Genomic DNA, 26,126 nt, shown 5'->3' on the forward strand with positions numbered 1-26,126 from the left:
TTCCATTGGTTTAGCAACCTTTAGACAACTTTAACATTGTCTACTTTTAAATGTGAATTTTAGGCCATTTTTTAATATGATACATTGTCAAAAAACAGTAAATTCACACTGGAAACTACACCAATTTTAATTAAAATGAGATGACAGTTGAGATACACACTAATTTTGCACTACATTCCAGTTTATGCTTAGAAATAAAGCAACACCCAAAGCTTTTTAATTCAAAACGCATTTTAAATGTTCATATTGTCTTTATTACCTGCAGCAGGTGCATTGTGATTATATAAAGCAATGAGATACATATATCTTCAGTTGCTAAATGGGCTTTGAACACTTAAAATTGTTAACCCAGGATTAATAAATGGCCGCATTTTATAAGGTTTATACATTAGAAATTTAGACTGCATACCTTTGGTACTACAATTTGAGGTCAACACCTCAATATGTAAATTTTTCCACATGATTTAATAGATTAGCCTAAGTTAGCAATTCACATGGTACACGTTTGGCATTGGCACCACAATTTGGGGTTGACACTTCTGAAGCAGGGCTTCATAACCTTCCTAACCTCCTTACAAATGTGAAACATTGCTTAACCCAGTAGAGTATAGTTAACCCTGGGTTAAAAAATATTTTAACCCAGGGTTAAGCATAGTGTGAAAAACCCAGAAGTAAATCCAGGCATAACTTGCCCAAATTCCTTCAGTTGTTTTAACCACAAACAAGTTTATTTAAAGTAAAACCATATCATATTGCACTGTGGGTGTGCATGCTTTGAATTAAAATGCTTTGAAAGGTATACTGGTCATTTGTTAAAACTCTCTCTCCCTCTGTGCGTCTTTACTACTACTTCTCCGCTTCATCATCTGGCATGTAGACACTGACAGTAAATGCTCCTGCCTCTGTGCCGTACTTGTTCTTCACCAGCAGGGCATATTTCCCAGAGTCGGTTGTGGTAACAGCGGAGATGGTGATGCTGGCAAACTTGCCATGCTCAAACTTCAGTGTGTAGTGCTCATCACACACCAGCGGTTTTTCGTTCTTCATCCAGCTGACCTCAGGAACCGGATCACCCCACACGTTGCCAGTGAGGTTGAGGGACTGAAAAGGGCGAGGAGGGATAAAATGTTAGACCACATTATCAATAAACTCATTAAGAAATGTGATGCACATGATTGATTGTATTACCTTGCCCTCCTGAATGGTGACTACATCGGGCAGGCCACCTACCACACGGGCACGGTCTATAGATACACAAATCATTTAATAAACTGCAGATTCAAGAAGCTTTTTTAAATGTTATGTTTTCATGATGAAGTAAATCGTTATCTGTTCTCTCTAAAGAAATGAACTGCATTCCTAGCTGTCTGAAATATTTATTTAGGTATATTTATTACGCCTATTAAACAGAATAATAATTCTGCAAGTGAAATGTTAGATTGGATTGCTTGTATAGCTTGCTTTGATATCTGTACACAAAGACAATCACTTACTTCTCTCTGCTATGGCCGCCGCCCTAAGGAAGGAAAGAGAGATAAACACACAGTTATTCAGGTCTTTAAATAGTGTCAGTGACTGCAAAGGTAATACATGCTTCTCACACTTTTCAATATCAGGAAATGCTTCACTGCACGCACTCATGGGTGGTCTATTTTAGTATTGTTGTGATTGTGACAGCTTATGCAAGAAGGTCTTGACCATGGAAAAAGAGATAGATAACACATCCTTGTCACATTAATAGAATATGATGGTTTAGTTTAAACTTACTTCAGTCTCTTGAATTCTTCAAATGCTTCCTCCCATACTATGCAGTGGAATGACAGGGAAAAATAATATAAAAGGCAGTACCAGGTATGTAAATAAAAAAATATATATATTTTTAAATATATATAAAAACTTAAAAATTATAATAAAAATAAATATAATAAATTACAGTAAACTTAAAAGTAATTTGGCTACCCTAGTGAAAAAAACACATGTACCAAAATGTATTTAAAATACATTATTTCATTCTAAGTATACTACAAATCCAATAACATATTTACTGACATTTCGCTTGAGACTTACTGATATAAATATTATAATTAAACTTTATTTGGAGCACTTCTTAAAGGCACAATGCACATTTCTTAATATTAAGCCTAAAATGTGTTTTATTATCACTATTAGTAAGGATAGTATGATCTCTGTATAATATCAGTCTGCAAGATATTTAAAGTGTACCTAAAGTATACTTCCAAGAGTTCCACTTTAGCACAATCAAATATACTTAAGTATATCTTTAGTTGGACCTCAGCCCTATTTCCGGATAACTAACGTGCATTAAGTACAAAATTAGTTCCAATTTAGCAGACTTTAAGTATACCAATTTAGTATACTAAAAGTGCAATTGCAGGGTATTTATATTAAGTACATAGATATGTAAATGTATTTGTAGTATACTTAGCATAAAATAAATGTAATTCAAATACATTTTAATTTTTCACTAGGGTACATCCTCTAATGAATGCAGAAGGACTGCAAGGCCCTGTGTGTTGAAACACCTGAGCTCTTACCTTGTCCTGACAGGTCAAGAACTCTCTTGACGCTGCCTTGGCCATCGAAGATATCAATGGCATATTTGCCCTTATCCTTCTCGGTGGGCTCGTTAATTTTGAGCCACAGCTGTTCTCCAGTGACTCCACACTGCACTCTGTCTGAGTGGGAGATCTTTGATTCTCTGGTACCAGTTAGAAACAAAGGGGAAAACATACAAGGTCATTGGCCATAGTTTCATGTGGTTATATGGTACAGTGAGCAAACAAATTGACAAAACTTTGGACTGGATTGGTTTTTGGAAGAAATTATGTAATTTTAAGTTTAATGTGACACTAAATCACATAAAAAAAAACCACAGACACTAGTGGATAGAGAAGGCGGGCAGTAAGCCTACTTGTGAAGCCAGCCAACACGGAGATCTTCAATATAGTGCACAACAAATGAGTAGAGAATGATTCCATGTTCAGTGCTCATAATCTTGACCTCAGTAGAAGAGTTGGCTACAAGAACAGAGAAACAAATGCATGAAAATTACATGACATTCATTGATTCAATCCAAGTGCTTGAGAGCACATTCGTAATGGAGAATCATGTTACTGTACATTCAATCACACTGAGTGGTGAACGATTGATGGCAGAACACTTACCAATAACTCTAAACACTTCGTTCAGCACTGCTTGATAACCTGTTGAGAAAAAAATCAGATCACAAAATCACAAAAAAAAATTAAATCTACATTTACTGATTATGACAAACAAGATGCAAAGAATAAACGATGATATATTAAATTTGATATATTTTCTAAGGGGTTCTCAGAAGCGGAAACTATAAACTTCTATAGTGGTGAATGGGAGATGACAGCAAATATACTTTTTTTTATTTCCATTTGCTTTAATAGCAGAAGACAAAATCAGTTACAGACCTTCCATGACTTTCCAAAAGAGGGAAAAACTATAGAGAGATTGCTTATGTTGGTCAGAAGAAAGAATGATGTCAAATTTGCCATCACTCCCTCAGCCATTGTATTTGAATCACCCTTGTAACAGTGTTTATATATATATATATATATATATATATATATATATATATATATCCAATTTTGTTGCAGTGCTGGACTAATGAAATTCTGTTGTGTGTCTGTGCTGAATTTCTTTGAATTGCAAATGAGTGAATTCCACTTCCTGTCATTCCAATTCAAATTCTAATTTAACATCCTGTGTGATGTGGCCAGTTCGATGCAAATTCCATCTCATGGACTGAAAGGGAGCCAATCCTTAAATTCAGAATTTTTATCAACCCTGGTGACAAAGTAGTTCCTACCTGCATCTGTCAGGTTCAGCAAAGTTTTGTCCTTTCCTCTTTCATCCTTCAGTTTAACCTCATACACTCCTGCATCTTTCTTTGAAATCTGTTGGGGGAATTGAGGGAGCAGTCAGGCATAGATACTGGGCACTAGTTTTATCAATACAAATCAGAAGTTAAAACATATTTGAACAACATTTAAATAAACAAAACAGGAAAGACCGAAAAGCCATGCTTTTCTCCTGCGGAAGATGCTGCAGGCCAACAGAGTAAGAGAGGAAAAGACAGCACCATCACAAATAACAACACAGTGACATTGATGGCAACTTATAAATCAACGCTCCAGACTTTTGGCTTGCTTGGACTTTCTTCGGTTTCAGTTTTCTTTTTCCGTTGTGCCTTTTCACTCTTAATAACAAGCTGTGAATTAAACAAACATTGCGGTTAATGCCAGCGCCCCCTACTGGATTGGCAAGGGAGTTTGCCTCTCTTCTGCAGCATGCACTAAATCCACCCCTCTCTCAGTCCATCTGGACTGGCACCTTATTGGTAGTTGAATTCAGTCAAACTAAGATGGCTTTCAATATTTATAACTAATTAATATTGCAAAATGGAGGTCAGAATGGCACATAATGATAATTTCCATTACTTTACAAACTGCCATCCGAATCTGAATGATTTCAGGAACTGCCTTCCCTTTAAACCAAGGTTCACACACGGAAGAACCATATATTTATGATATATGGACATAAATGTTGATAAATATAATACATAAATTAATAGGTTATGCATCCTGTCTGTTCAAAGTACAGGACATGAAAAACATAATAAAAGAATATTGTATCCAACATAGGTGCAATATGTATGGGGTAGAATTATTGCATTTTTCCAAATAAATATATTGAGACTCACAAAAAAATGTAAAGAGATTCACAAATGTATGAAATTCACAAATATATAAAATCAGATTTGAAAAAAAAAAAAGTACAAATGAGTTTCATGTCACAAACACAACTCTGCATTCATTTCTGAATCGCTTCCTGTGCATTTGTAGATCCCCGCACGCATTTGTGGATTTTAAGTAGCTGACCAATGAATAATTGGATTCAACCTCATGATAAACATGCAAGTTTATGTAATAGGTGAAATTACTGTCACACAACAGCCAACAGCGTTTCCTACTTCTTCAGTGAAGCAGTTTTAATGACGCATATGCGCAGCTCCTTGGATATAACGATCTATAGAGCATTATAATTAGTATTTTAAACATTAACTACATGTAGTATGAATCCCTTTGTTTGTAGAGAAAATATAGGTGGGTTCTTTTTAAACGTATGGCAGGTTGTTGCATTTCAAAGAGATCATCATGCATTTAAAAGTGAAACGCCCAGCAGACAAGCGATATGCATTTATTTATCGGTTAAAACACTTGAACACACAAATAATATTTCATATGAATCAGACTTAATAGTTTTTGATTGTAAAAGTTACTGACAGCATCCAAAATAAAAGCAAAGATGTATTTTTCAGCATTGCAAGATTTTTATTTGCATTATCCATTCACAAAACCCCAGTACAGCTGCAGTGATGCTGAGGCTCGTACGGTTAAATCACTGATGGTCATATTTGGAATTAAACATGATATTATGTCCTATATTTTTCACCACGATTGTGCTTTTAAAGGCAAAATCAGCCGTTGTGCCATGTCTTACATCATGTCTACCCTGTGTGAGGCTCTATACACTGGACACGTGCAAATGTGCAAATCATTTGTGTAGTCCTTCAGAAGTAGAACGGGCATCCGTTTACTGTCGGTGAATCATCGTGTCGCACTGCGCTGCGTCGCGTCCAGTGTAGACAGTATTATTATTGAATATAATTGATACTATTTGCTTTTGACGCACTGTGTCGCGCCGTTTGTGTCTGGTGTTGAGAGGGTGTTACTGATCATGATGCTCGGGATCTGTGAATGATCATAATTTGTGTATAATCCTGAGTTTATCCTGATTCATTGAGTTTATAAAGCCTTAAACTCTAATAATCTTTTGGAAACGGGTGTTTTAACCACACAAAAAGCACTTCAGCTCAGTTTGAACGAAGCGTACATAGAATACAGTTGCTTGTTTCAGGGGTGCAAAATGAATCTGTAACCGTGGCGCCACGAGTTTAAAGGCAAGTGTGATTGGTTGTAGCGAGAACATGCTATGATTGGTCAGCGCAATGTGGCTGTTATCTGACTGGCTTAAGTAGACGGTGGGTGGAGTCCACTTATTTGTGGATTTGTCTGCACGTCTTGACGTTAGAAGTGTTTCAAAATCTACAAATGCGTGCGAGGATCCAAAAATGCACAAGAAGAGATTCACAAATGAACGCCAGGCAGAGTTGTGTTTGTGACATAAAACATATTTGAATTTTTTTTATTTTTTTTTATTTGTGAATTTTATAGATTTTTGTGAAACCTTTTTCATTTATTTGTGGATCTTAATCTATTTATTTGGAATAGTGCAACAATTGTATCCCCATTCATATGCCATTTCATATTTACCTGGCTATTTTACTTCCATAATGTGCGATTTTAATTTTATTTATTACTATTATTGCTATAAGATTTTTTACAATGAGTAAAAAGTAGCGGAAAATAGAAGTAAGGTGGAGTAAGTTATTAAATTTGGATAAAAGATTACAAAGATGAATTTCTGGAAAAAGTATGGATGAATAATACACAAATTAGACCAGGACCATGTATTCAGAAAGTAAATACGGTAAAGTTTCATTTCATGTTGATTTTAAACATTAGCTATTACTTTTCATGAAGGGTAAATTAAATCTCCTTAAGGAAGAGAACAAATATTCTCCAGTACTATGCAAATATCTCATCATTTATGAATCCGTGTGTCAGAGAGGAGAGTGGTTTTTAGCGTAGCATAGCAGAGTCTGTAGCATATGTACTATATAATACTGCATCTAGCAAAAATGCATTCATTATAAAAATCATATGAATGCTGGAATCCCAGCTCAAAAACAGCCCCATAATAGTCTGACCTTGCCAATGTCAAAGGTCAACACTTCATCAGATTTTCCGATCTTCTTGGCATCCTCATCATCCCCTTCAATCTCAATTCCATCCTTAAACCAGGCAATCTCAGTGGCAGGTTTGATGTTTCCAACCTGTAGCATGAGAAAGAATTTTAACAAGTATCTTTTCAACCCGAAGCACTGAAAGGTGGTTACATGTGCCTACCTTTGAATCCTAGAGCCTTACCTTGCATTTCAGATGCACATCACATTCTGGGGTGACCTCGAAACTAAGATACTCAACGAAGTGAGGACCTGTGTGTGGGAGAATATTCTTAGAAAAAATTAAATATGATTTAATACAAAAAAGACAGTGTAAGGACAGCGTACCTTGCCTTCTGACCCACTCTGCTCTCTCAAACTCAGATTTCTTCTGAAGCTCAGCAAACTCTGTAAAACAGCATTATAAAAATAAATGATCAAAGCATGCAGAAAACAGCTCATTTTGAGTGTCGAATACTGTTTAGAGGCCATTCATAAGCATTTCCCAGAGCTAGAACACAACACATTGTCAGCCCACCTGTCTAGATCATTTGTATTTGGAGCTGTAAATTTGTAAATGGTACTCTTCTGCCCCCTAAAGGACATACTCAAATAAAGCTCTATTAGGTCGGTGTTCTAGTGAGATTGGTTTATGCTAGGATTGCAGCAAAATTATATTTGATCAGGTAATGACCACAAATATATGGTGGGGCCAAAATATGGGATTCAATCTAATTAATCTAATCTAATTAATTAAAAAACAAACAAAAACCCCCCCAGAAAAGTCATGATGTGAAATTAATGAAAAATATAAAAAATTCTGTTTGTATGATTGTCACAAATTTTTCACTTAAGTTGTTCTATAATAAAATATTGATTTTAATTATTATTATAATATAATAATATTATATATATATATATATATATATATATATATATATATATATATATATATATATATATATATATATATATAATATATATATAATACTAATATTATATATTAGTAGTAGTTATGATTTAGAAATTACGATTTATGAAATGGAAGCATTTGGTCTCAGACATTTGCCTATATGTTTTTTTTTTTTTTTATTAGTTTGACTTTGTACAATTATGCTATAGGCAAAAAAACAAAACAAATAAAGACATGGCCTCACCTTCTCCGATAAGCACTAAGCTGGTGCGACCAGTTGCTTTGCCATCAACAAGGTTGAATGTGAAGGTTCCTTCATCAGTAACCTCTAGTGAGTCCATGAACATCTCAATGATGCCAGTAGTCTTGTTAAAGTTCACTGTGTACTTCTGAAGAGTTTGACAAGCAAAAGAAACAAAACATGTTCATGTATGCTGTACAAGACTGTTTGATAAATAATGTCTGTAAAGTCCATTTGAGCTAAAATGTTCTGATATCTCGTACCTTTCCTTCATGGACGATATTATCATTGAAGACATACTCCACTTGGCAGTTAGAAGTGAACTTGGCAACTTCGGCCCAGAAGCGCACACGGCCCTTCTCCTGTAGCTCAATGGCCATTTCACTTTTGAAGGGAATTACTGAAGAAAATTGCTCACAATTAACCTATAACAATCTACTGAGTGGTAAATGCATATTAAGTATGCATACTGTAATATACACAGCATATTATATATAATAAACACACAATAATATATACACAAGAGATATATATATATATATATATATATATATATATACAAATCTGCAGCTGGTCTACTACTAGCTAAACCACTTACTGGGGAACTGGTGGTCACGGCTGATGTCCAACAAGCGCTTAAGTCCTACAAAAAGTAAACAACATTTCATATAATCAAACTTATGTTATGTGCTTTTCTCACTGGACCCTAAGAGAAAATTACTGAGGTGAATTATTTGTTGTGTGGAACCATTTGTTTATTGTTTATGGAAAAGAAATCTGCAGCTGCTGTACACTCCAGCTGATGCTGAGAAGCAGTGATCTCCTTATGTTCCCTTCTTAAGCATGAGCGTCACTCAAAGAAATATAATGGGATGGAATATCACCAGCTGCGATTGTGTATTAAAGGAAAGTGACTCACCTTCCTCAGTGAGCGTGTAGCTGGCAGAGACACCGTCAGTGTTGGTCACCACACAGGAGTAAATGCCCAAGTCATCCAATGACGGGTCATTAAAGATGGCTCTGGACCTACATAAAGGAAAATTAATGGATCTGTCAAAAATAATGCATAAAAAAAATGACTCGCAGATATAGTTAATCGTAATATTCTGTATATAATTAATATAATATAATATAAATACAAGGTTAAAGCTTCAGTAATATCTGTTGGATTCTGATTGTCAGAGAAACCTGAATGGGGTATTTGTTGTTGTTGTTGTTTTTTATTTTTAAAAGTACAATACTTTCAATACTCAACTCCAAAAGTTTCAATACTCAGCAAAACATTGTGAGTTAATAAAACTTTGCATGACTATATTAGACAGTTCAGAAGTCAACATACTTGCCCCCAGCAGTCTGAATGGTAAGACGAGACGTGTCAGTGAAGGCCTCATAGTTTTTAGACCACACAAACTGGGAGTCTTCTTTAAGATCGGAGCACTCAAAGATCAGAGAGATCACACCATTGTCATCCACATCCACCACAATCTCATTGGTGCCTGTGTAACCATGTGTAAAGAAATCAGAAGTGCAGGTGGAGATAGACAGGTGTTTTCCTCTATGACACAGCTATATCCATGTCCTTGAATAAATTCTCACCAGGGCGGGTCTCAGCCAAAATTGCATCTGTTGGCTTTGATGGTCCTCCAACACCTGCCAGATTCTTAGCATGGATGCGCAGCCTGTATGAAACACCCTCTTGTAGACCAGATAACTTTATTTAACAGAGAAAACTATTATGAGTGAGAAGCCCTCTGACATTTTGTTCTTTCTGTTCTTATGAATAATAACTAAATGTCTCGACACAAAAAATAAAGACACATAACAAAAACATAATTAAAACTAAAGCCAGTTGCAGGAAATTGGCTAGAAATTACACCATGAGAACAGCTCTGTCTCCACAAACATGAGCTGCATAAAACAAAATGACTTAAGTTTGAGAACCAACCCAGTCGCTTTAAGAAATTTCACATTTAATACCTGCATGTAAGTATGTTTTGTGGATCTCTCTTGGAAACATCTCCATTTGCCATTCTCTTCCTTATAGTCCACATAATATCCAGTCACAGGACTGCGGCCATCGAATGTTGGCGGTTCCCACAGAAGCACCATGGAGTCTTTACGTACCTCCTGGACACGGAGGCCACAAGCTGGGCCTGGGTTTGTTGAAAAGTAAAATGCACACAAAGAAACACCTGTCATACATCACTTCAGGTAAAATGGACAAATAAACCTGATCATGTAATTGCTGTTGATTAAATTTAGGGAGGATCTCAATCAACTCCCTAGCTTCCTAGGTCATGAATCAGTATATTGTGTACATGAATTCGGGCACTGGTAAGGACAGTAAGGACCCTGGCTCACTACACACTGTGACCCTGATCACCCTCAACAACAACTGTTTGTTTTTCTTTGAAGAAATAGTGTTCTCAATGTCTTAAAAAACCTGAATGTACGATTTTACATAGTGTGATTTCTAAACCTGTAAAAAATAACTAATATAATTTATTTTATAATGAATATATTTTTTTTTCTATTTTATCAGCTTCTTAGCCAGGAAATCGTGAACAGATGAAAAAGTCATGGGGCCTTTAATATTGGTGTGGATAATAGGAGGCATTGAGAGTAAAAAAGGTTGAGAACCACTGTACTAGAGTAAACTAACTCAAAAAGCCAATTTACACTCCTATAGCTCATATAACATATTGAGCATTACGATTTTTTCTCCCAATCGTTTTTCTACGAGTGGTCTGTCTTTTCCCCATTATAATCTCTCGCATTTACTGATTTAAACAAGAATGTATGTCTATAAAAGTGTCATTGCCTAATATAAATGCTGACTGGTTTACCTGGAACAGCAACAGTCCATTCCTTGCACTCCAGGCTGACAGTGGGAATGGAGCCTTCACTAATACCAGCTTGATTGAATGCACGCACCTGGAACTGGTAGAATTTGTTTTCCTTCAGGTCTGTCACCTAAGTCAAAGAGACAGTAGGAGAGAAAGAGGAAAAACAGTTATTCACTACCATCAGTGTTGGTCTTCAATCTTCAGCATCATAAGCATTGTCATCCTAAATGTTAATTTCATCAAATTTTAGAAGCAAAAATGTCAAATGTGTTGTTTTCCAAATGTGTTTTTATTTCTTAAATCCAACACTGATATCATGACCTACCTTATAAGATGTGCCAGTGACCGCCTGGAGGTTGAGTTCATGCCACTTGCTTGTGACTCCATCCTTCACTGTTCTGTAGTCCAGGTAGTAACCTCTGATGTCTGCTCCACCAGTATTAGCAGGAGCTTGCCACCCCAGCACCATGTAGTCACGGACCCTCTCCAGAAGGGTCACACCGGTGGGAGGGCTTGGGACCGCTATAGAAGGATAAGACTTAGTTTAGCCCAACAACCCATTCACCCATTGACAGTTTTACATCTGTTACCCCAACAAAGAACTAATGCACATTCTTCCCGAAAGAGCACAAGATCTGTTGTGTATCTTCATTGCAGGACATCAGCATTTCAAAGTCTGATGACTTGAAGTTTAGCTGTTGTGTGCTCTTAAAACAAAATCATGTTACTTTATACACACATTCTGCATTTTATTTTCTTTGAACAATGCAGTCAAAATAATAACTTCACAACATTTTAATTCACAACATTCAATTATTACAGGCAAACATTGCTTGTGATCTTCACAAAATCAGTTAGTCTGTAAGCATGCCGCTCTCGTTATGAAAAAATATTAAAGTTAGATTTAGTTTACATATTGCATTAATAAAATGAATCTTTTTTCACATTCTCAGTATCCAACTGTAATGTGAAAAATAAATAAGAAATAAAAATGATATTCATATTTAACAAAAATATAATTTATTTCATAGGTATTACTATGTGTCCATTTTCATTACTGTAATACAGTTTTCACATTGTAATACAGTGTTCACATTACACTAATAACAAATTGGGCAAAACATGTGCTTAATTATAATAAAAATAATATAAAAGTGCACATTTTAAATATAATAAATTGTATATTTTAGTATTTTTAAATTTATGACTGAGGATATTCTTTGTGAGATTCCCCGCCTGTCCGTTACATACAGTGAGGAAAATAAGTATTTGAACACCCTGCTATTTTGCAAGTTCTCCCACTTTGAAATCATGGAGGGGTCTGAAATTGTCATCGTAGGTGCATGTCCACTGTGAGAGACATAATCTAAAAAAAAAAAATCCAGAAATCACAATATATGATTTTTTAACTATTTATTTGTATGATACAGCTGCAAATAAGTATTTGAACACCTGTCTATCAGCTAGAATTCTGACCCTCAAAGACCTGTTAGTAAAACAGCCTTTAAAATGTCCACCTCCACTCCATTTATTATCCTAAATTAGATGCACCTGTTTGAGGTCGTTAGCTGCATAAAGACACCTGTCCACCCCATACAATCAGTAAGAATCCAACTACTAACATGGCCAAGACCAAAGGAGCTGTCCAAAGACACTAGAGACAAAATTGTACACCTCCACAAGGCTGGAAAGGGCTACAGGGAAATTGCCAAGCAGCTTGGTGAAAAAAGGTCCACTGTTGGAGCAATCATTAGAAAATGGAAGAAGCTAAACATGACTGTCAATCTCCCTCGGACTGGGGCTCCATGCAATATCTCACCTCGTGGGGTCTCAATGATCCTAAGAAAGGTGAGAAATCAGCCCAGAACTACACGGGAGGAGCTGGTCAATGACCTGAAAAGAGCTGGGACCACCGTTTCCAAGGTTACTGTTGGTAATACACTAAGACGTCATGGTTTGAAATCATGCATGGCACGGAAGGTTCCCCTGCTTAAACCAGCACATGTCAAGGCCCGTCTTAAGTTTGCCAATGACCATTTGGATGATCCAGAGGAGTCATGGGAGAAAGTCATGTGGTCAGATGAGACCAAAATAGAACTTTTTGGTCATAATTCCACTAAACGTGTTTGGAGGAAGAAGAATGATGAGTACCATCCCAAGAACACAATCCCTACTGTGAAGCATGGCGGTGGTAGCATCATGCTTTGGGGGTGTTTTTCTGCACATGGGACAGGGCAACTGCACTGTATTAAGGAGAGGATGACCGGGGCCATGTATTGCGAGATTTTGGGGAACAACCTCCTTCCCTCAGTTAGAGCATTGAAGATGGGTCGAGGCTGGGTCTTCCAACATGACAATGACCCAAAGCACACAGCCAGGATAACCAAGGAGTGGCTCTGTAAGAAGCATATCAAGGTTCTGGCGTGGCCTAGCCAGTCTCCAGACCTAAACCCAATAGAGAATCTTTGGAGGGAGCTCAAACTCCGTGTTTCTCAGCGACAGCCCAGAAACCTGACTGATCTAGAGAAGATCTGTGTGGAGGAGTGGGCCAAAATCCCTCCTGCAGTGTGTGCAAACCTGGTGAAAAACTACAGGAAACGTTTGACCTCTGTAATTGCAAACAAAGGCTACTGTACCAAATATTAACATTGATTTTCTCAGGTGTTCAAATACTTATTTGCAGCTGTATCATACAAATAAATAGTTAAAAAATCATACATTGTGATTTCTGGATTTTTTTTTTTAGATTATGTCTCTCACAGTGGACATGCACCTACGATGACAATTTCAGACCCCTCCATGATTTCTAAGTGGGAGAACTTGCAAAATAGCAGGGTGTTCAAATACTTATTTTCCTCACTGTATAATGATACACATAGATTTTTCAAAGTCTGAGCAGGTTTATACTTACTGTGCTAAGGATGCAAGATGACCTTCGCTCAACTTGTTCTACCACCCAACTTGCTCATGCATGGGTTTGCATCACACACCCTGCAGTTATTCACGAAACATACAGCACAGACACACCTGCATGACAACACACAAGGCACACTGTCCGATTTTCAGTCAACATGTGTTTTACATTCTGGGAAAGTGAACAAAATACCCCTATAGTCTCTTTTACATGGCTGCTTTGTTAATCTTAGTACCTGGATGTTTGTGTCACGCAGGATACACTCAGGTAATGCTCCTTAAAGGAGTACTGATAGCAGGGCAGGGCATTCAGAGGCAGGACTTGCTTTAATAAGATCTTAATGCAGCATGCATTGCAGGCTTATTTTTATGTTTTTTTAGCTTGGCAAAACTAATATGCAAAGTATGAGTAGCACAGCCATTATATATAATGGTGACTTCAGGATAGCATTGGAGGCTACGCAAGAAGATATTCCACATATAGATTGAATCTGGAGGATGATTTTGTATGGGACATTATGGTGCTAAGTGCTGGCACAAATCAAGGAAAGTTTTTTAAAGTGTTTCTTTTCCAAAGCTACAACAATAGACAACATGCATTTTAATATAAAACATTACATACATTAAATTTTTTTGAACATTTTAAAAAACTTTAACTTTTGTTATTATCAAAATTATTATTATTAGTAGTAGTAGTAGTAACAATAATAGTAATAATTAATATAGTGTTTTTGTTTAATTTAAACCAAAGCTAAAGTTTAGCTAAATATTTAATTGTGCCTTAGAGCTAAATTAAAATGCGAAATAAAACTATTTGAATGGCTTTTCAATGTAAACATCAAAACTAAGTTTGTAAATTACATGCCATGCAACTTTGTACCCTGCTCAGTCTCTATATCCACCAAGGGGTACTTGGCCTGTTACTGGCACCAGCAATACTCACCAATGCTCGCTTGCACAATGCAGGCCTCAGATTCTGCGGTGCTTCCACTGTATCCTGCAGCGTTCACAGCCTTCACCCTAAACACGCATTTGTCCTCAGTGTTCAGCCCATGGCACACAAACCTGCACACCAGAAGAAATTGATAAGTTTCAAGACATGTTATGACCAGTGACAGAACAATAGCTTGGTATAAATATCTACATTAGATGTTTTATTGTTTTTTATTTGAAAAAACTCTCTAATTTTAATAACAATGCACATTTATAGCAATTTTCTATCTCAGAGCTCCTAGTCAGCCCCTGGTTGGCATACCTAGTGCCTTTGACTGGCTTGTTGTTGCAAGGAACCCACACACCGCTGCCATTGACGCTGACCTCAATGTAATAGCCCACCAGATTCTTAACCTCCTTAGATGCCCCCCAGCACACAACCACTGAAGTGTCAGTGTTTCTGATGGGAACAACAGCCCCTGGGACAGAGGGCAGGTCTAAAAACAAACAAAACAAGAGTTTTAAGAGTTCATCCAGTTTTAAGGCATGTCATACTTACGCTTATATTTACAGGATCATGGCAATCATGGAAAACATTTTTTTGTTCTTTTGAAATCATTATAATATGCAGATTTAGTGCCAAAGAAACATTTCTTACATTATCAGTGTTGAAAACAGTTATGCTGCTTAATAGTTTTGTGGAAACCATAATAGTTTTTTTTCCAGGTTTATTTGATATTCAAACTAATAGCATTTATTTGAAATAGAAATCTAAATGTCTGTATTGTCACTTTTGATCAATTTAATGTGTCCTTACTAAATAAAATGATTAATAAAATATTACGGACCGCAATCTTTTGAATAGTTCTTTCCTGAACTGATACTACTAGTACCGTCCAAAATTCATTGCCATGGATTGTTTCTGAAGGATTAGAATGTGTATAATATACAAGTGTACAACCTTTGAGGCACTTGTCACAGAAGTACTGAAACATACCATCTATTATGCAGTCTAGAACATGTGTCACTAACCTATTTTCTTTTGTCGTGTCAAGTGCTAATACTCACCCAATCTGTCTCCCACAGTAGTCGCCCCAGTTTCCTCCGACGGCTCTCCAACTCCAGCAGAGTTGCAGCTGCGGACACGGAAGCTGTAGGATTTACCCTCAGCAAGGTCAAACAGGGCAAAACGGGGGGACTTCACTGGCATCCCAGTGTTTACCCTCTGCCATGTGTCTGTACCCACCAAACACTGGGAATAGATGTTAGTCTCAAATGTGATAAACATACAAGGGGAAATCAAATACTTTAAACTGTTTACATTCTGCCTAACCTTTTCCACATAATACATGACACCCTCGTGTCCTCTCTGGATTGGTGGTTTCCAGCTCAGGACCACGTAACTCTTAGTCGCCTCAGTGACAGCCAGGTCAGTAGGTTGACCAGGGACCACACCCACTGAAAGAAACAAGAGAAATAATGCTTCATACAATCACAGCAAATATCCTATTTTATAACATGAAATCAGATTTGGCCAGATGTGTTTTCTTAAAGGGGTGGTATAATGCGCTTTTCACAAGATGTAAAATAAGTCTGATGTCCCCAGAGTGTGTATGTCAAGTTTTAGCTCAAAATACCCCACAGATATTTTTATATAGTATGTTAAAATTGTCACTTCTTGAGGGCGACCAAAAACGCACCATTTTTGTGTCTGTCCCTTTAAATGCAAATGAGCTGCTCCCAGCACAGGGGGCGGTGTCCTTTTACCTCACACAGTGAAGCAGTGATATTTTAAAAACTTTTAGCCTTTTATGTTCAAACCGAAGTCAGAAAGATGGAGAGACTCGAGAAGAAGTGACAACATGTAGACAACATTTCTGAATGGTTAGTCTGTGAATTTATGTAGCTTATGTGTAGTTATCTTCTAGTCATTGATTAGCATATTCTATCTTGATAATCTATAAATCGTGTTCCGGGGGCGGGGTTTATGTAAATTTTAGGGTTGGTGATGTCACTAACCCGGGAGGAATGTCATGTAGTCCCTACCAGACGTTTGTTGTAGTCCTTAAAAAACGATTTCTTTAAAAGAAAATATCTCCCTTTGCTTTGAACTTTGAGCGTCATAACTTAACAGATGTTGTTCATGCTCAAACAGCAGCATTACACACTAACTAAAGTTAGAAAAGTGAAATCATATTCAACCACCCCTTTAATATATGCTCCATATTAGAGATGCACAATAGTGGTTATTTATTTAAATAACACAGTACATTTAACACTGTTAAATGTAACATAACAAATCTGTACATTATATTTCTGTGATGCTAAAATTTACTTGTAGCATTTAATACAATTGATTTTAGTTTTCAGCATTTAGTTTTTTTTCACTACTGTTCAAAATGTATGGTTATTAAGATTTAAAAAAAAAAAAATTAATACTTTTATTTAGCAAAGGCATATTAAAGTGATCAAAAATGACATTTAGATAATTTATAACGTTACAAAACGTGTTCTTTTGTACTTTCTATTCATTAAAGAATTCTGAAAAGTATCATGGTTCACACAAAAATATTAAACAGCAATAAGAATATGTTTCTTGAGCATCAAATCAGAATTTTAGAACAATTTCTGAAGGATCATGTGACACCGAAGAAGATAATGATGCTGAAAATTTAACTTTGCCATCAAAGAAATACATTAAAGTTTAGAATAAATAAAATGGAAACAGTTATTTTAAATTGTAATAATATTTCACAATATTACAGTTTTTACAGTATTTTTGATCAAATAATGCAGCCTTGGTGAGCATAAGATACTTCTTTCAAAAAATCTGACCAACCCCAAACTTTTGAACAGTAGTTTAGACAAATTGTGTGTGTAATATTTCACCCGTGGGATCTTCCTCCGTGAATTTGATCATTCCCGTCCATGGAGCCGAAGGGCCAGCTGTGAAAAAAAATAATACTCATAAGCAAAACTGACTGTCTTTGTTCTTCAGTTTTTATTCTTCGCCATTCAGTAGTTATTCTTTTACATATATCCTTCACCTCTAAGACGGGCCCGGTCTGATGGGTCCATGGCAACTACGGTGTCAGAGGCCCGGGACGGACGGCTCACACCAGCATTGTTGAGGGCTCGCACCCTAAAGGTGTAGGAGCGGCCCTCAATAAGCCCAGTGACAGGAAAACGGGCATACTTCACCGGAGTGTCATTACACTGGGTCCAATGATGAGTGCCAACCTCCAACCTGTAAAGAAATATTTAAATAAGGAGCACTGACATGGGCTTTGTGATCCCAATGCTGGTGGCATATGACTCGCCTGTCAATGAAGTAGCCCATAATGGAACTGCTGCCTTCCACTGCAGGCTGCTTCCAGGTAACAACCACATAGTCTTTATTAGCATCATGACAACGCACATCAAGAGGAGCAACAGGAACCCCCTCCTCCTCCACATCAGCATCTGAAACACAAATCAGCTTGATTAGCGCCCTGCTGTCATATCTAATTATGGCAAAGTAAGATACACGACAACGCCTCCACTCTGTGAACACAGCTAGCTAATTTCAGCTCTCTCTTAACTTAGGAAGTATTTTAATGATCTTATCATATAAGCTTCAAAAAGATACTTCCAAAAAACATTTGTATAATACTTCTGGAAAAAACACATCCCATTTTTGAGCCAACGACAACTCTAAAATCCACTGATGTGGATATAATTCGATTTTTATTCATAAATAAATATATAAAAACATTAGACATTAACATTTTATTTCTGTTTTAATTACAATTTAAAATAATGGATTTTTAGTTTTATCCAATTCTAAAATGTAATTTATTCCTGTGATGGCAAAACCATGGTACATTTTTTTTCAGCATTCTTTGATGAACAAAGTTTAAAACAGCATTTATTTGAAATAGAAATATTTTTATAGTTCTCTTTACGGTAAGAGATTTTTTAAATCCATTTAATGCATCCTTGCTGAATAAAAGTATATATATATATTTTTTATGTTACAGGGCCCAAACTTTTGAACGATAGTGTAACTTGTTCTTCACACTGGCTGTCTTTAGTGCCATCAACCAAAGATAGAAGCAACATTCCCAGAGAGAAACCGAACACTGTAGCAACTCACTTCTTAAAGATACAGTGCACCACAACTTGTGCACCGACAATAAGACATTGCCTTTCATAGTGAAATGAGACAACTTAAGATTACTCAGCACAAATGTGCAGATTGGACTCACCTCTGACAAACACATAGGCAGAGTGGGTGTTAAAGCCTGACTTGGTGTTGACACGCAGGGTGTAGAGACCCTCATCTTCTTTGTTCAGATGCACAAGAGTCAAAGTGGCTCGCTCACCACTCCAGTGCATGTGCACCCACTTAGAAGGTGACAAGACGACACCTGATTAAGAAAAGGGATCATTACAGACTGTAAACTGCACTTTAATCAATGGGTACTGCAAATAAATAACACAGAGGACGAAAGTGATTAGGAGATGGTGACTTATGCTTCAGTGAATTTGCAAGTAGCTTTTTAAGATGCACAATAACTACATGGTGCAATACATTCATACCTACCATTTCTGTACCACAGTATATCTGGCTGGTAGCGCTTCACAGTGGGGTAGACAATGACTGTACAGCCCAAACTCATGGTTTCTCCCTCACGGCCAAAAGAAACGTCAAACTTGTCAATGATTGCAGTGTTGAAGGTCACACCATATTCAGGGCTGTAACCATCTGAGCAGAATATGAATAGAAACAACTAAAAGGTCAAAGAATTATATTATTATACATTCAAATAAAGATATTATTACAATTTACTGTAAAGGTCAAAACATTACATTTGTACTCATATAAAGGTTCATGTACTTTATATGAGTCCAACTGCAAAAATAAAAAAAAGAATAAAGTTGTATGGGAAACTTACGGGGCCTTTCAACCACCTCTTCTCCTTCTTTGAATCCTTTAAAATGAAAGTGCAAATAAACTTTTGGTGCTTTTAAATGAAACTACATAACTGAATGCTGCATTGCAAACAGAACCATCTTTTTCCCTATAAATATTGAAATTGACCTTGCACATAAATGTTACATGTAGCTTTATGTATTAAATAATAAAGATCCAGTCAAGACATTTCATAGCATTAGCCTATGCAGAGGCAGTGAAAAGACGCTCTAGAATAACACAAGGCATACTGAGGTGCTGTAAGAGTCTTAAAATAGAATGTCAAGAGGACAGCAGGTGTAAACCAGACCAGAGTTACACACTAGTGTAGGTGCACACAGCACGGTTTCTTCATCCAGTATAATAATGTAGACAAAAAAAATGCACTGCAGAATGACCCCTTGATTATGACCTTTATTAACTAAAAATATACATCATTACAGTACTTCTAAAATAATTCAGGTCAATGAAAAATATCGACTTGTTATATGAAGCCAAGATCTGAGCTGTCAATCCACACCAGTATGATTTTGAACACATGTAAAACACTTATTAAAAATGTGAAAAATGTTTTAAGATTTGAAATGCATTAAAAAATACTCACTTTTAATAATGACAGAAGCAAACGCAGAACTTTCTCCCTTCACGTTGAGTGCGGAGATCCCGTACTCAGCAGTGTCGCTAAAATTACAGCTGCAACCCACAAGAATAATTATGATATAATTTCAACAATTCAACAAAATAAAAAATTATGCAGTTTGTAACAGCCGTGCCCTTATTGTTTATCTTTTTGCATCCCTCTGGTATTACTACTAAATTAAATCATCCCACACATTTAGTGTATTATAATAAAGAATCCCAAAAAACTTCAACAAATAAATAAAAACTTTCTTTACTTCTTAATTTCCAGAGAATGCATGTTGTATTGGCTCTCTGCAAAGTATTTCTCAGGGTGAGCCTTAGCATCGATTAAAACATTGTTTTTGTACCTGAAAAGCAGAATTAGACGGAGGGAAACAGAACAGGGTTAAATTAAACATTGGTTTAATGACTAATGATTATATCTATCCTGAAGTGTTTCTGACCAGGCCACGCGGGGTTTGGGCCATCCAGCCACAGTGCAGTGCAGCGTCAAACTCTTCCCCTCCCACACGGTCTGGCCACGTGGTTTCACAATAAACTCTGGGGGGTGAGTCAAACTGTCTGGATTCATCTTCTTTTGGAATTCTGCTTTCTCATGTATCTTGAGTAAAAAAAAAAAAAATTAAGACCCTGGGATAAAACAATCATATAAATACTGACACTGTCAGAAAAATCAGTATGAATAACCTCTGTACAATAATGCTCAAAATACAGTTCTGACATACAAAAAGTTGCACTAACCTTTTTAACATTTAAAGGCACAATGTTTTACACAAGCATCTTGTTAAACATATAAGGTCAAACCTTTTTCTTCAGAGTCAGGCGTTCAGCAGACTCTCTCATACTGGTCTCTCTGGTCTTCTTCACGGTTTTCATCTTGAAGTCGGTCTCCCTGGAGAACAGGTTCCTCATGACGACATACCCCACACCCTCTTCCTTCACCTCCTCCTGAGTCTCCATCAGATCCTGGGTGGCCAAATGACTAATCCAGAGGATTAAGTTAATGAGCACAGTCTGGCCAAAAATTGACTACTACTGTTTGACAAATGAGTTCCATGTTAGATGTAACTGTTCTAGAGGTACTTATTTCAGCAAGTTGCCAAGATAACATTTCTTTTTTCATTAAGTGTAACTTGATGTACTTGATGTAACTAAAACTGAAATAAAATAAATAAAAAATGACAAAAACACCAAAGATTACTAAAACTTTAACTAAAATTACATATAAAAACAAAATAATAAAATCTATAATAGGATCTAAAATATGAGAAGTTACATTTAAATTAGCAAATCATAAAGGCATGTCCCCTTTAGTTTGTCAAAATTAATTGATAAAATTAGATGACATTTGCAAGCAAACATTCCACATCAACTACAATAACCAAGTTATTTCAGACAACCTAATTGCACTATGCAATCACCTGCTTCTGAAGACTGGCACAACGTATCCAATGACCTCGTCTTCAGTGTCCACTGCCAGGTGTGAACGCTTTTCTTTTTTGGAGAGCGCGCTCAGTTTCTTCTCCTTCTTCCCTGAGATCTTGTGCCTAAACAACAGTTAACATCAGCAATTTCAAAAAACAAACAGTAGGATTATATGGCAAAAAAGATCAAAGCCACTATTTTGGAAATGGATGAAAATACTTTATTCCATTATTCCATCAAAAAATTTCAGTTGTTTATTTTTCTTCATAGTTTCCTAACGCTAATGGAACAAAACGTTGAATATTTCAGCAGGGTTAATGGAATAGGATGGAATAGAGCCAGTTGAAAGTCAATCTTAGTGCGTTAGTATAAAGTAAATATTAGCACAGACACCCACTAAATTAAGCATTAAAAAAATAATAATAATAAATAATTAAAAAAATATGTAAAAAGCCTGAAATAAGCAGCCCTTTAGAAAAAGCAATTAAACCAATATACAGAGCAAATTTTTTTACTCCATAATAGTTATACATGTTACATTGTTCCTCAAAAAAGTTTTATCTTAACTTTATGCTCATTTTTGTTGATTGTTGGTAAAAGAATTATCATGACCAGTTGGAAATAAACATACTTGAAATGTCATGTCAGCAGGAGATAAATCGTATATGATCCTGACACTCATTCATTACTGCCAACAACATTACAGGCTTTGGACTGATTTATAGATAAATCATAGAGCTCTGTCTGTGATCTGAGAGACTTAACCTTTAATCTTTAACACTATTACAAAATATTTTAGGATTATAGCAGCTTCCAGTCTATCAGAATATTGTTTCATAAGAAATACAATAATACAAAGTGCTGTCATATTTTGCTAATTGTTCTCTTGAACGACTATAGGCTAAACAATACAAGATTATAAGTTGATTAATCAGAAATATTTACATATATTACAACAATTCAGAATTGCTGTCAAGAACATTCGACAAGTTTAAAAAATGAAATTAACCATATCAGAGTAAAGAGTGTTTGGTTTGTCATACTTAAAGGAGCACAAATAACAACCATCAGAAAAAATTGTCATAACTGGTAAAAAAAAATATGACAATATCAGATATCAGAGAGCACCTATAGTGTTCTGCATCATTTTCTCGGTATTCTGCCTAAAAGGTCACCCAAAAGTGAAAATTCGGTCATTATTTACTCCCCCTCATGTCGTTCCAAACCTGTATGACTTTCTTTCTTCTGTGGAACACAAAAGAAGACATTGAAGATTGCTCTGACCAACCAACATTGGACCCCATTGACTTTCATTGTATGGACAAATTAATTCAAAACTTTCTCAAAATATATTTTTGTGTTCTACAGAATTAAGTTTTAGAATGACATGAGTGTGAGTAAATTATGACAGAATTTTAATATTTGGATGAACTATCCATTTAAAGCAGCTCAAGCAGCAAAGTGTTGGACAGTTTATGTACAGTTACAGTTCAGCTAAACTACTGTGATTTCAATTTCCAGTGACCAAAAATAATCCTTCAGAGACCATTAATAACTTTGGCCCATTCCCACAGAGGCTCAAATTCTTCCTGCCACAGAGTGCAGTCCTCAATGGCACATATGTTCCTCTATAACAAAAGTCTCTGACCTAAATAGATTTTTTTTAAAAACACTTCAAACACTTCTGTAATAGAGCACAGCAGCACCAGCACACTCAGCAAGCTTATTTCTTATAAGTGTTTTCCCCATGTATGTTCGTATAAGATTTAAGCTATGAGTATGAACCAAACCAACTAGAGAAGAGATGAATCACAACATTAAAAACTAATATTAGTGTAAACACTGTGAGAATCAGTCAGTCACAACAGGCTCAACCAATGAAGTGAGCTCGAGGCAGCACATCTGTTTGACCGATTAACTACACATTCTGATATACACAATATAGTAGTTTGAGAGTGTCTGAAAAATCTCCAAGGAGTCACAGGAGTGTGCGGTTGCTGCTGAGCACTTTAGAATCAATATTCATTTCCATGGCAGCAACAACTTCTCTGACTGGTGAAGTGATGTTGAAGTTATTCAACAGGTATTTGACTATTAAACAACTTTTTACAAACTATAGCTGAAATGACACTGACGTTAAGCTTCTACAAAAGCATATATCATCTCTTAACATTGCTTGAAAGGTTTATATGTTATCATAAAAAATCAATTAATCTATGGAGAAAATGACTCCATAGCTTAAAAAACCATAGCAGATTTTTTGCTTCTGGAACTGTTGCGCACTATATCATCCATATAAAACCACCAATGATTATTTAGCCTACTCAGCAACTAAAAAAAGATGAAAACATGATACATCTCTGCAAATGTCATAGAAAAAGTCTTTCTGTATGATTAGATTTTTTAGAAACTATGTTGTGATTGGCTTTAGTTGTGATTGTTTTGTTATTGCGATCACTAAGCACTGATGTCATTTGTGGTCATCACAAAGTGAAGCTGATAACAGATAATGAAAGAAAATGCATTAGCGTACTTAGTTCTTTGTAACATAACATTAGGCTCATAGTTCCCAACACAAAAACCACAAAGATGTTTCTGGAGGTACTGTGCTGATCTGTTTTAAAGCAAACAAACATCATAAGGTTATAATGAAAGGGTTATGGTGTTGTTACTTCATTTGATGCACACATTTTCAAATAAGCAGCATGTAATGTGTTATAAAAGCACTGGTATCTGTCTAAAAAGCAGTGCTTGTGAGGGGGTTGCTCTACAGGGACCATTCTTCAGGGCAGCATGAGCACAGGGACACTGTCCCCTATATGTCCTCTTACCCATGGCCGCCCACATAAGCAGCGTAAGACTGGCGGCTAACAGATGACAGGGAGCTGTGGTGATAGCTGCTCTCATAACGCGTCTCAAGGTCCCGTTGCTGCTGTTCCTTTTGAAGTTTTAAGGATTCTGACATCCTGAGGTGCTTTTTAGATCGTCCCAAGGACACCTTTTTTTCTCCGCTTGCAGTCTCAAGTACAATTCCCAATGAATGTTAATTCAAATGCACAAAAAACAACACCTGACTGCAAACACTTACAATTTTGATAATGAATTTACAGTGTCAGAAAAAAAGTGATGCGTGCAACAGCTTGTCACTGGGGCAGTACCCTTAAAGGGACATCTTTGTACCTTAGAGTAGTGATACGAACCCTTAAGGTACTACTATGAACCTTTTAGTGGTAAATAAGTTACAATGATGTCCCTTTTAAGGGCACTGCCTCATTGACAAGCCGTTGTACCCCTAAATGTACAATTTTTGCACATTTTTTTCTGAGAGTACATTGACTATTTGGAAATAATGTATGGGCCAACACACATATCCAATACATTTGACTATGTATCTTTGTTTGCAGTTTCAGAATAGTAACATAAACATTCTTCTTCAAATTATAATGGCATAAATAATTAAAAGGACTTAAATAACTAAAATTATTTAACATCATAAAAGCATATTAATGTAAAAATTAAAACTGGTTAATTAATTAAAACTCCTAGTATTTAAAGTACATTATCAGACCACAAAAGATTAGCAACTAGTTTTGTCTGTTGTGATGGCAACTAATTCATAAATCCACACTGACCTATTACACACAATTGGATGAATTAAACATGACTTCCTTATTGAGAAAGGGCTAGCCTCTGTGAGAAATATAAAGTCACTTACCAGGTCAAAGTTGGTTTTTCAAAAAGAAGGAACAAACTCCAAAAAAATGAGAAGCCAGTGAAAATCCAGGCACGGCGGCGGGTATGGGGCAGCCGACAGGACGGGACTATGCTGAACAAAAATAATGCTGCCACTCTGCAGATTGTGGCGTACAGGCACGACCTTGTATGGCCACTGGGTCTGTTAAATATAGACCCTGACCAGGCGGCAGGCAGTTTTAGCATGAACACTGAAAACGCGCGTAATTCAATTTCTAAACACAACAAAAGCAACGTAACATCATTTTAATAAGACTGCTGTTGTAGGCCTCCTCGTGGCGTGGCGAACGTAATCAGCACTGTTCTGTAAAACAGAAGCGATTGCGTGTGATGTTGCGTTTTATAAACATTAAACAGGTTCATTTGCGCTAAAGTACCCCTTTTAACACATTTAGTCAGTTGTCGTGTAAATGTTGTCATATTTTTCCAGGCAAACGAAAAATAGTTCTAAAACAATCCAAACCACCAAGAGTGGCAAAGCCTTGAACTACCTATCGAAACTGCAAGTCTCATATAAATGGTTATGATTATTTTAGATACGTTTATAAGCAATTTGGAATGCTGTCTTCTTCTTCCAGCTAAAGTGAAAGATATCCTCTGCTGTCATA

At 36.3% G+C, this 26,126-nt stretch overlaps 1 protein-coding gene across 2 annotated transcripts; it reads right to left on the reverse strand.

The window, feature by feature from the left end:
• Window positions 1–106: 106 nt before the first annotated feature.
• On the reverse strand, window positions 107–25,639 carry myom1a (myomesin 1a (skelemin)). 2 transcript variants are annotated; one of them, XM_084120917.1, is made up of 38 exons: window positions 25,481–25,639; window positions 24,597–24,784; window positions 21,762–21,887; window positions 21,145–21,322; window positions 20,784–20,941; window positions 20,595–20,687; window positions 20,303–20,391; window positions 19,682–19,717; window positions 19,330–19,491; window positions 18,992–19,153; window positions 18,065–18,206; window positions 17,792–17,991; window positions 17,634–17,690; window positions 16,078–16,202; window positions 15,813–15,996; window positions 15,067–15,241; window positions 14,755–14,876; window positions 11,224–11,420; window positions 10,899–11,025; window positions 10,030–10,205; window positions 9,649–9,763; window positions 9,392–9,548; window positions 8,972–9,078; window positions 8,651–8,695; window positions 8,316–8,452; window positions 8,056–8,200; window positions 7,247–7,306; window positions 7,104–7,171; window positions 6,884–7,009; window positions 4,190–4,261; window positions 3,860–3,947; window positions 3,186–3,224; window positions 2,933–3,038; window positions 2,556–2,719; window positions 1,768–1,804; window positions 1,494–1,516; window positions 1,189–1,244; window positions 107–1,101 (listed from the first exon to the last, which is right to left on the reverse strand). In XM_084120917.1, exons 2-38 carry the CDS (start codon window positions 24,728–24,730, stop codon window positions 847–849), a joined length of 4,443 nt encoding a protein of 1,480 aa, XP_083977043.1. In that variant the 5' UTR covers window positions 24,731–24,784; window positions 25,481–25,639; the 3' UTR covers window positions 107–846. The 2 variants fall into 2 exon arrangements, with proteins under 2 accessions (XP_083977043.1, XP_083977044.1); XM_084120918.1 differs by lacking the exon at window positions 4,190–4,261.
• Between the last annotated feature and the right edge of the window lie 487 nt (window positions 25,640–26,126).

The sequence above is a fragment of the Abramis brama genome (assembly GCF_963993115.1).
Source record: "Abramis brama genome assembly, chromosome: 7".
Lineage (NCBI taxonomy): Eukaryota > Metazoa > Chordata > Actinopteri > Cypriniformes > Leuciscidae > Abramis > Abramis brama.

Coding starts and splice junctions, on each gene's coding strand:
- myom1a (XM_084120917.1), bottom strand. CDS start 24,730: ATGTCAGAATCCTTAAAACTTCAAAAGGAACAGCAGCAACGGGACCTT. Junction 18,207..18,991: donor TGCCTATGTGTTTGTCAGAG/GTGAGTCCAATC, acceptor TTTGTGTTTCAG/ATGCTGATGTGGAGGAGGAG. Junction 8,201..8,315: donor ATATCGTCCATGAAGGAAAG/GTACGAGATATC, acceptor CAAACTCTTCAG/AAGTACACAGTGAACTTTAA.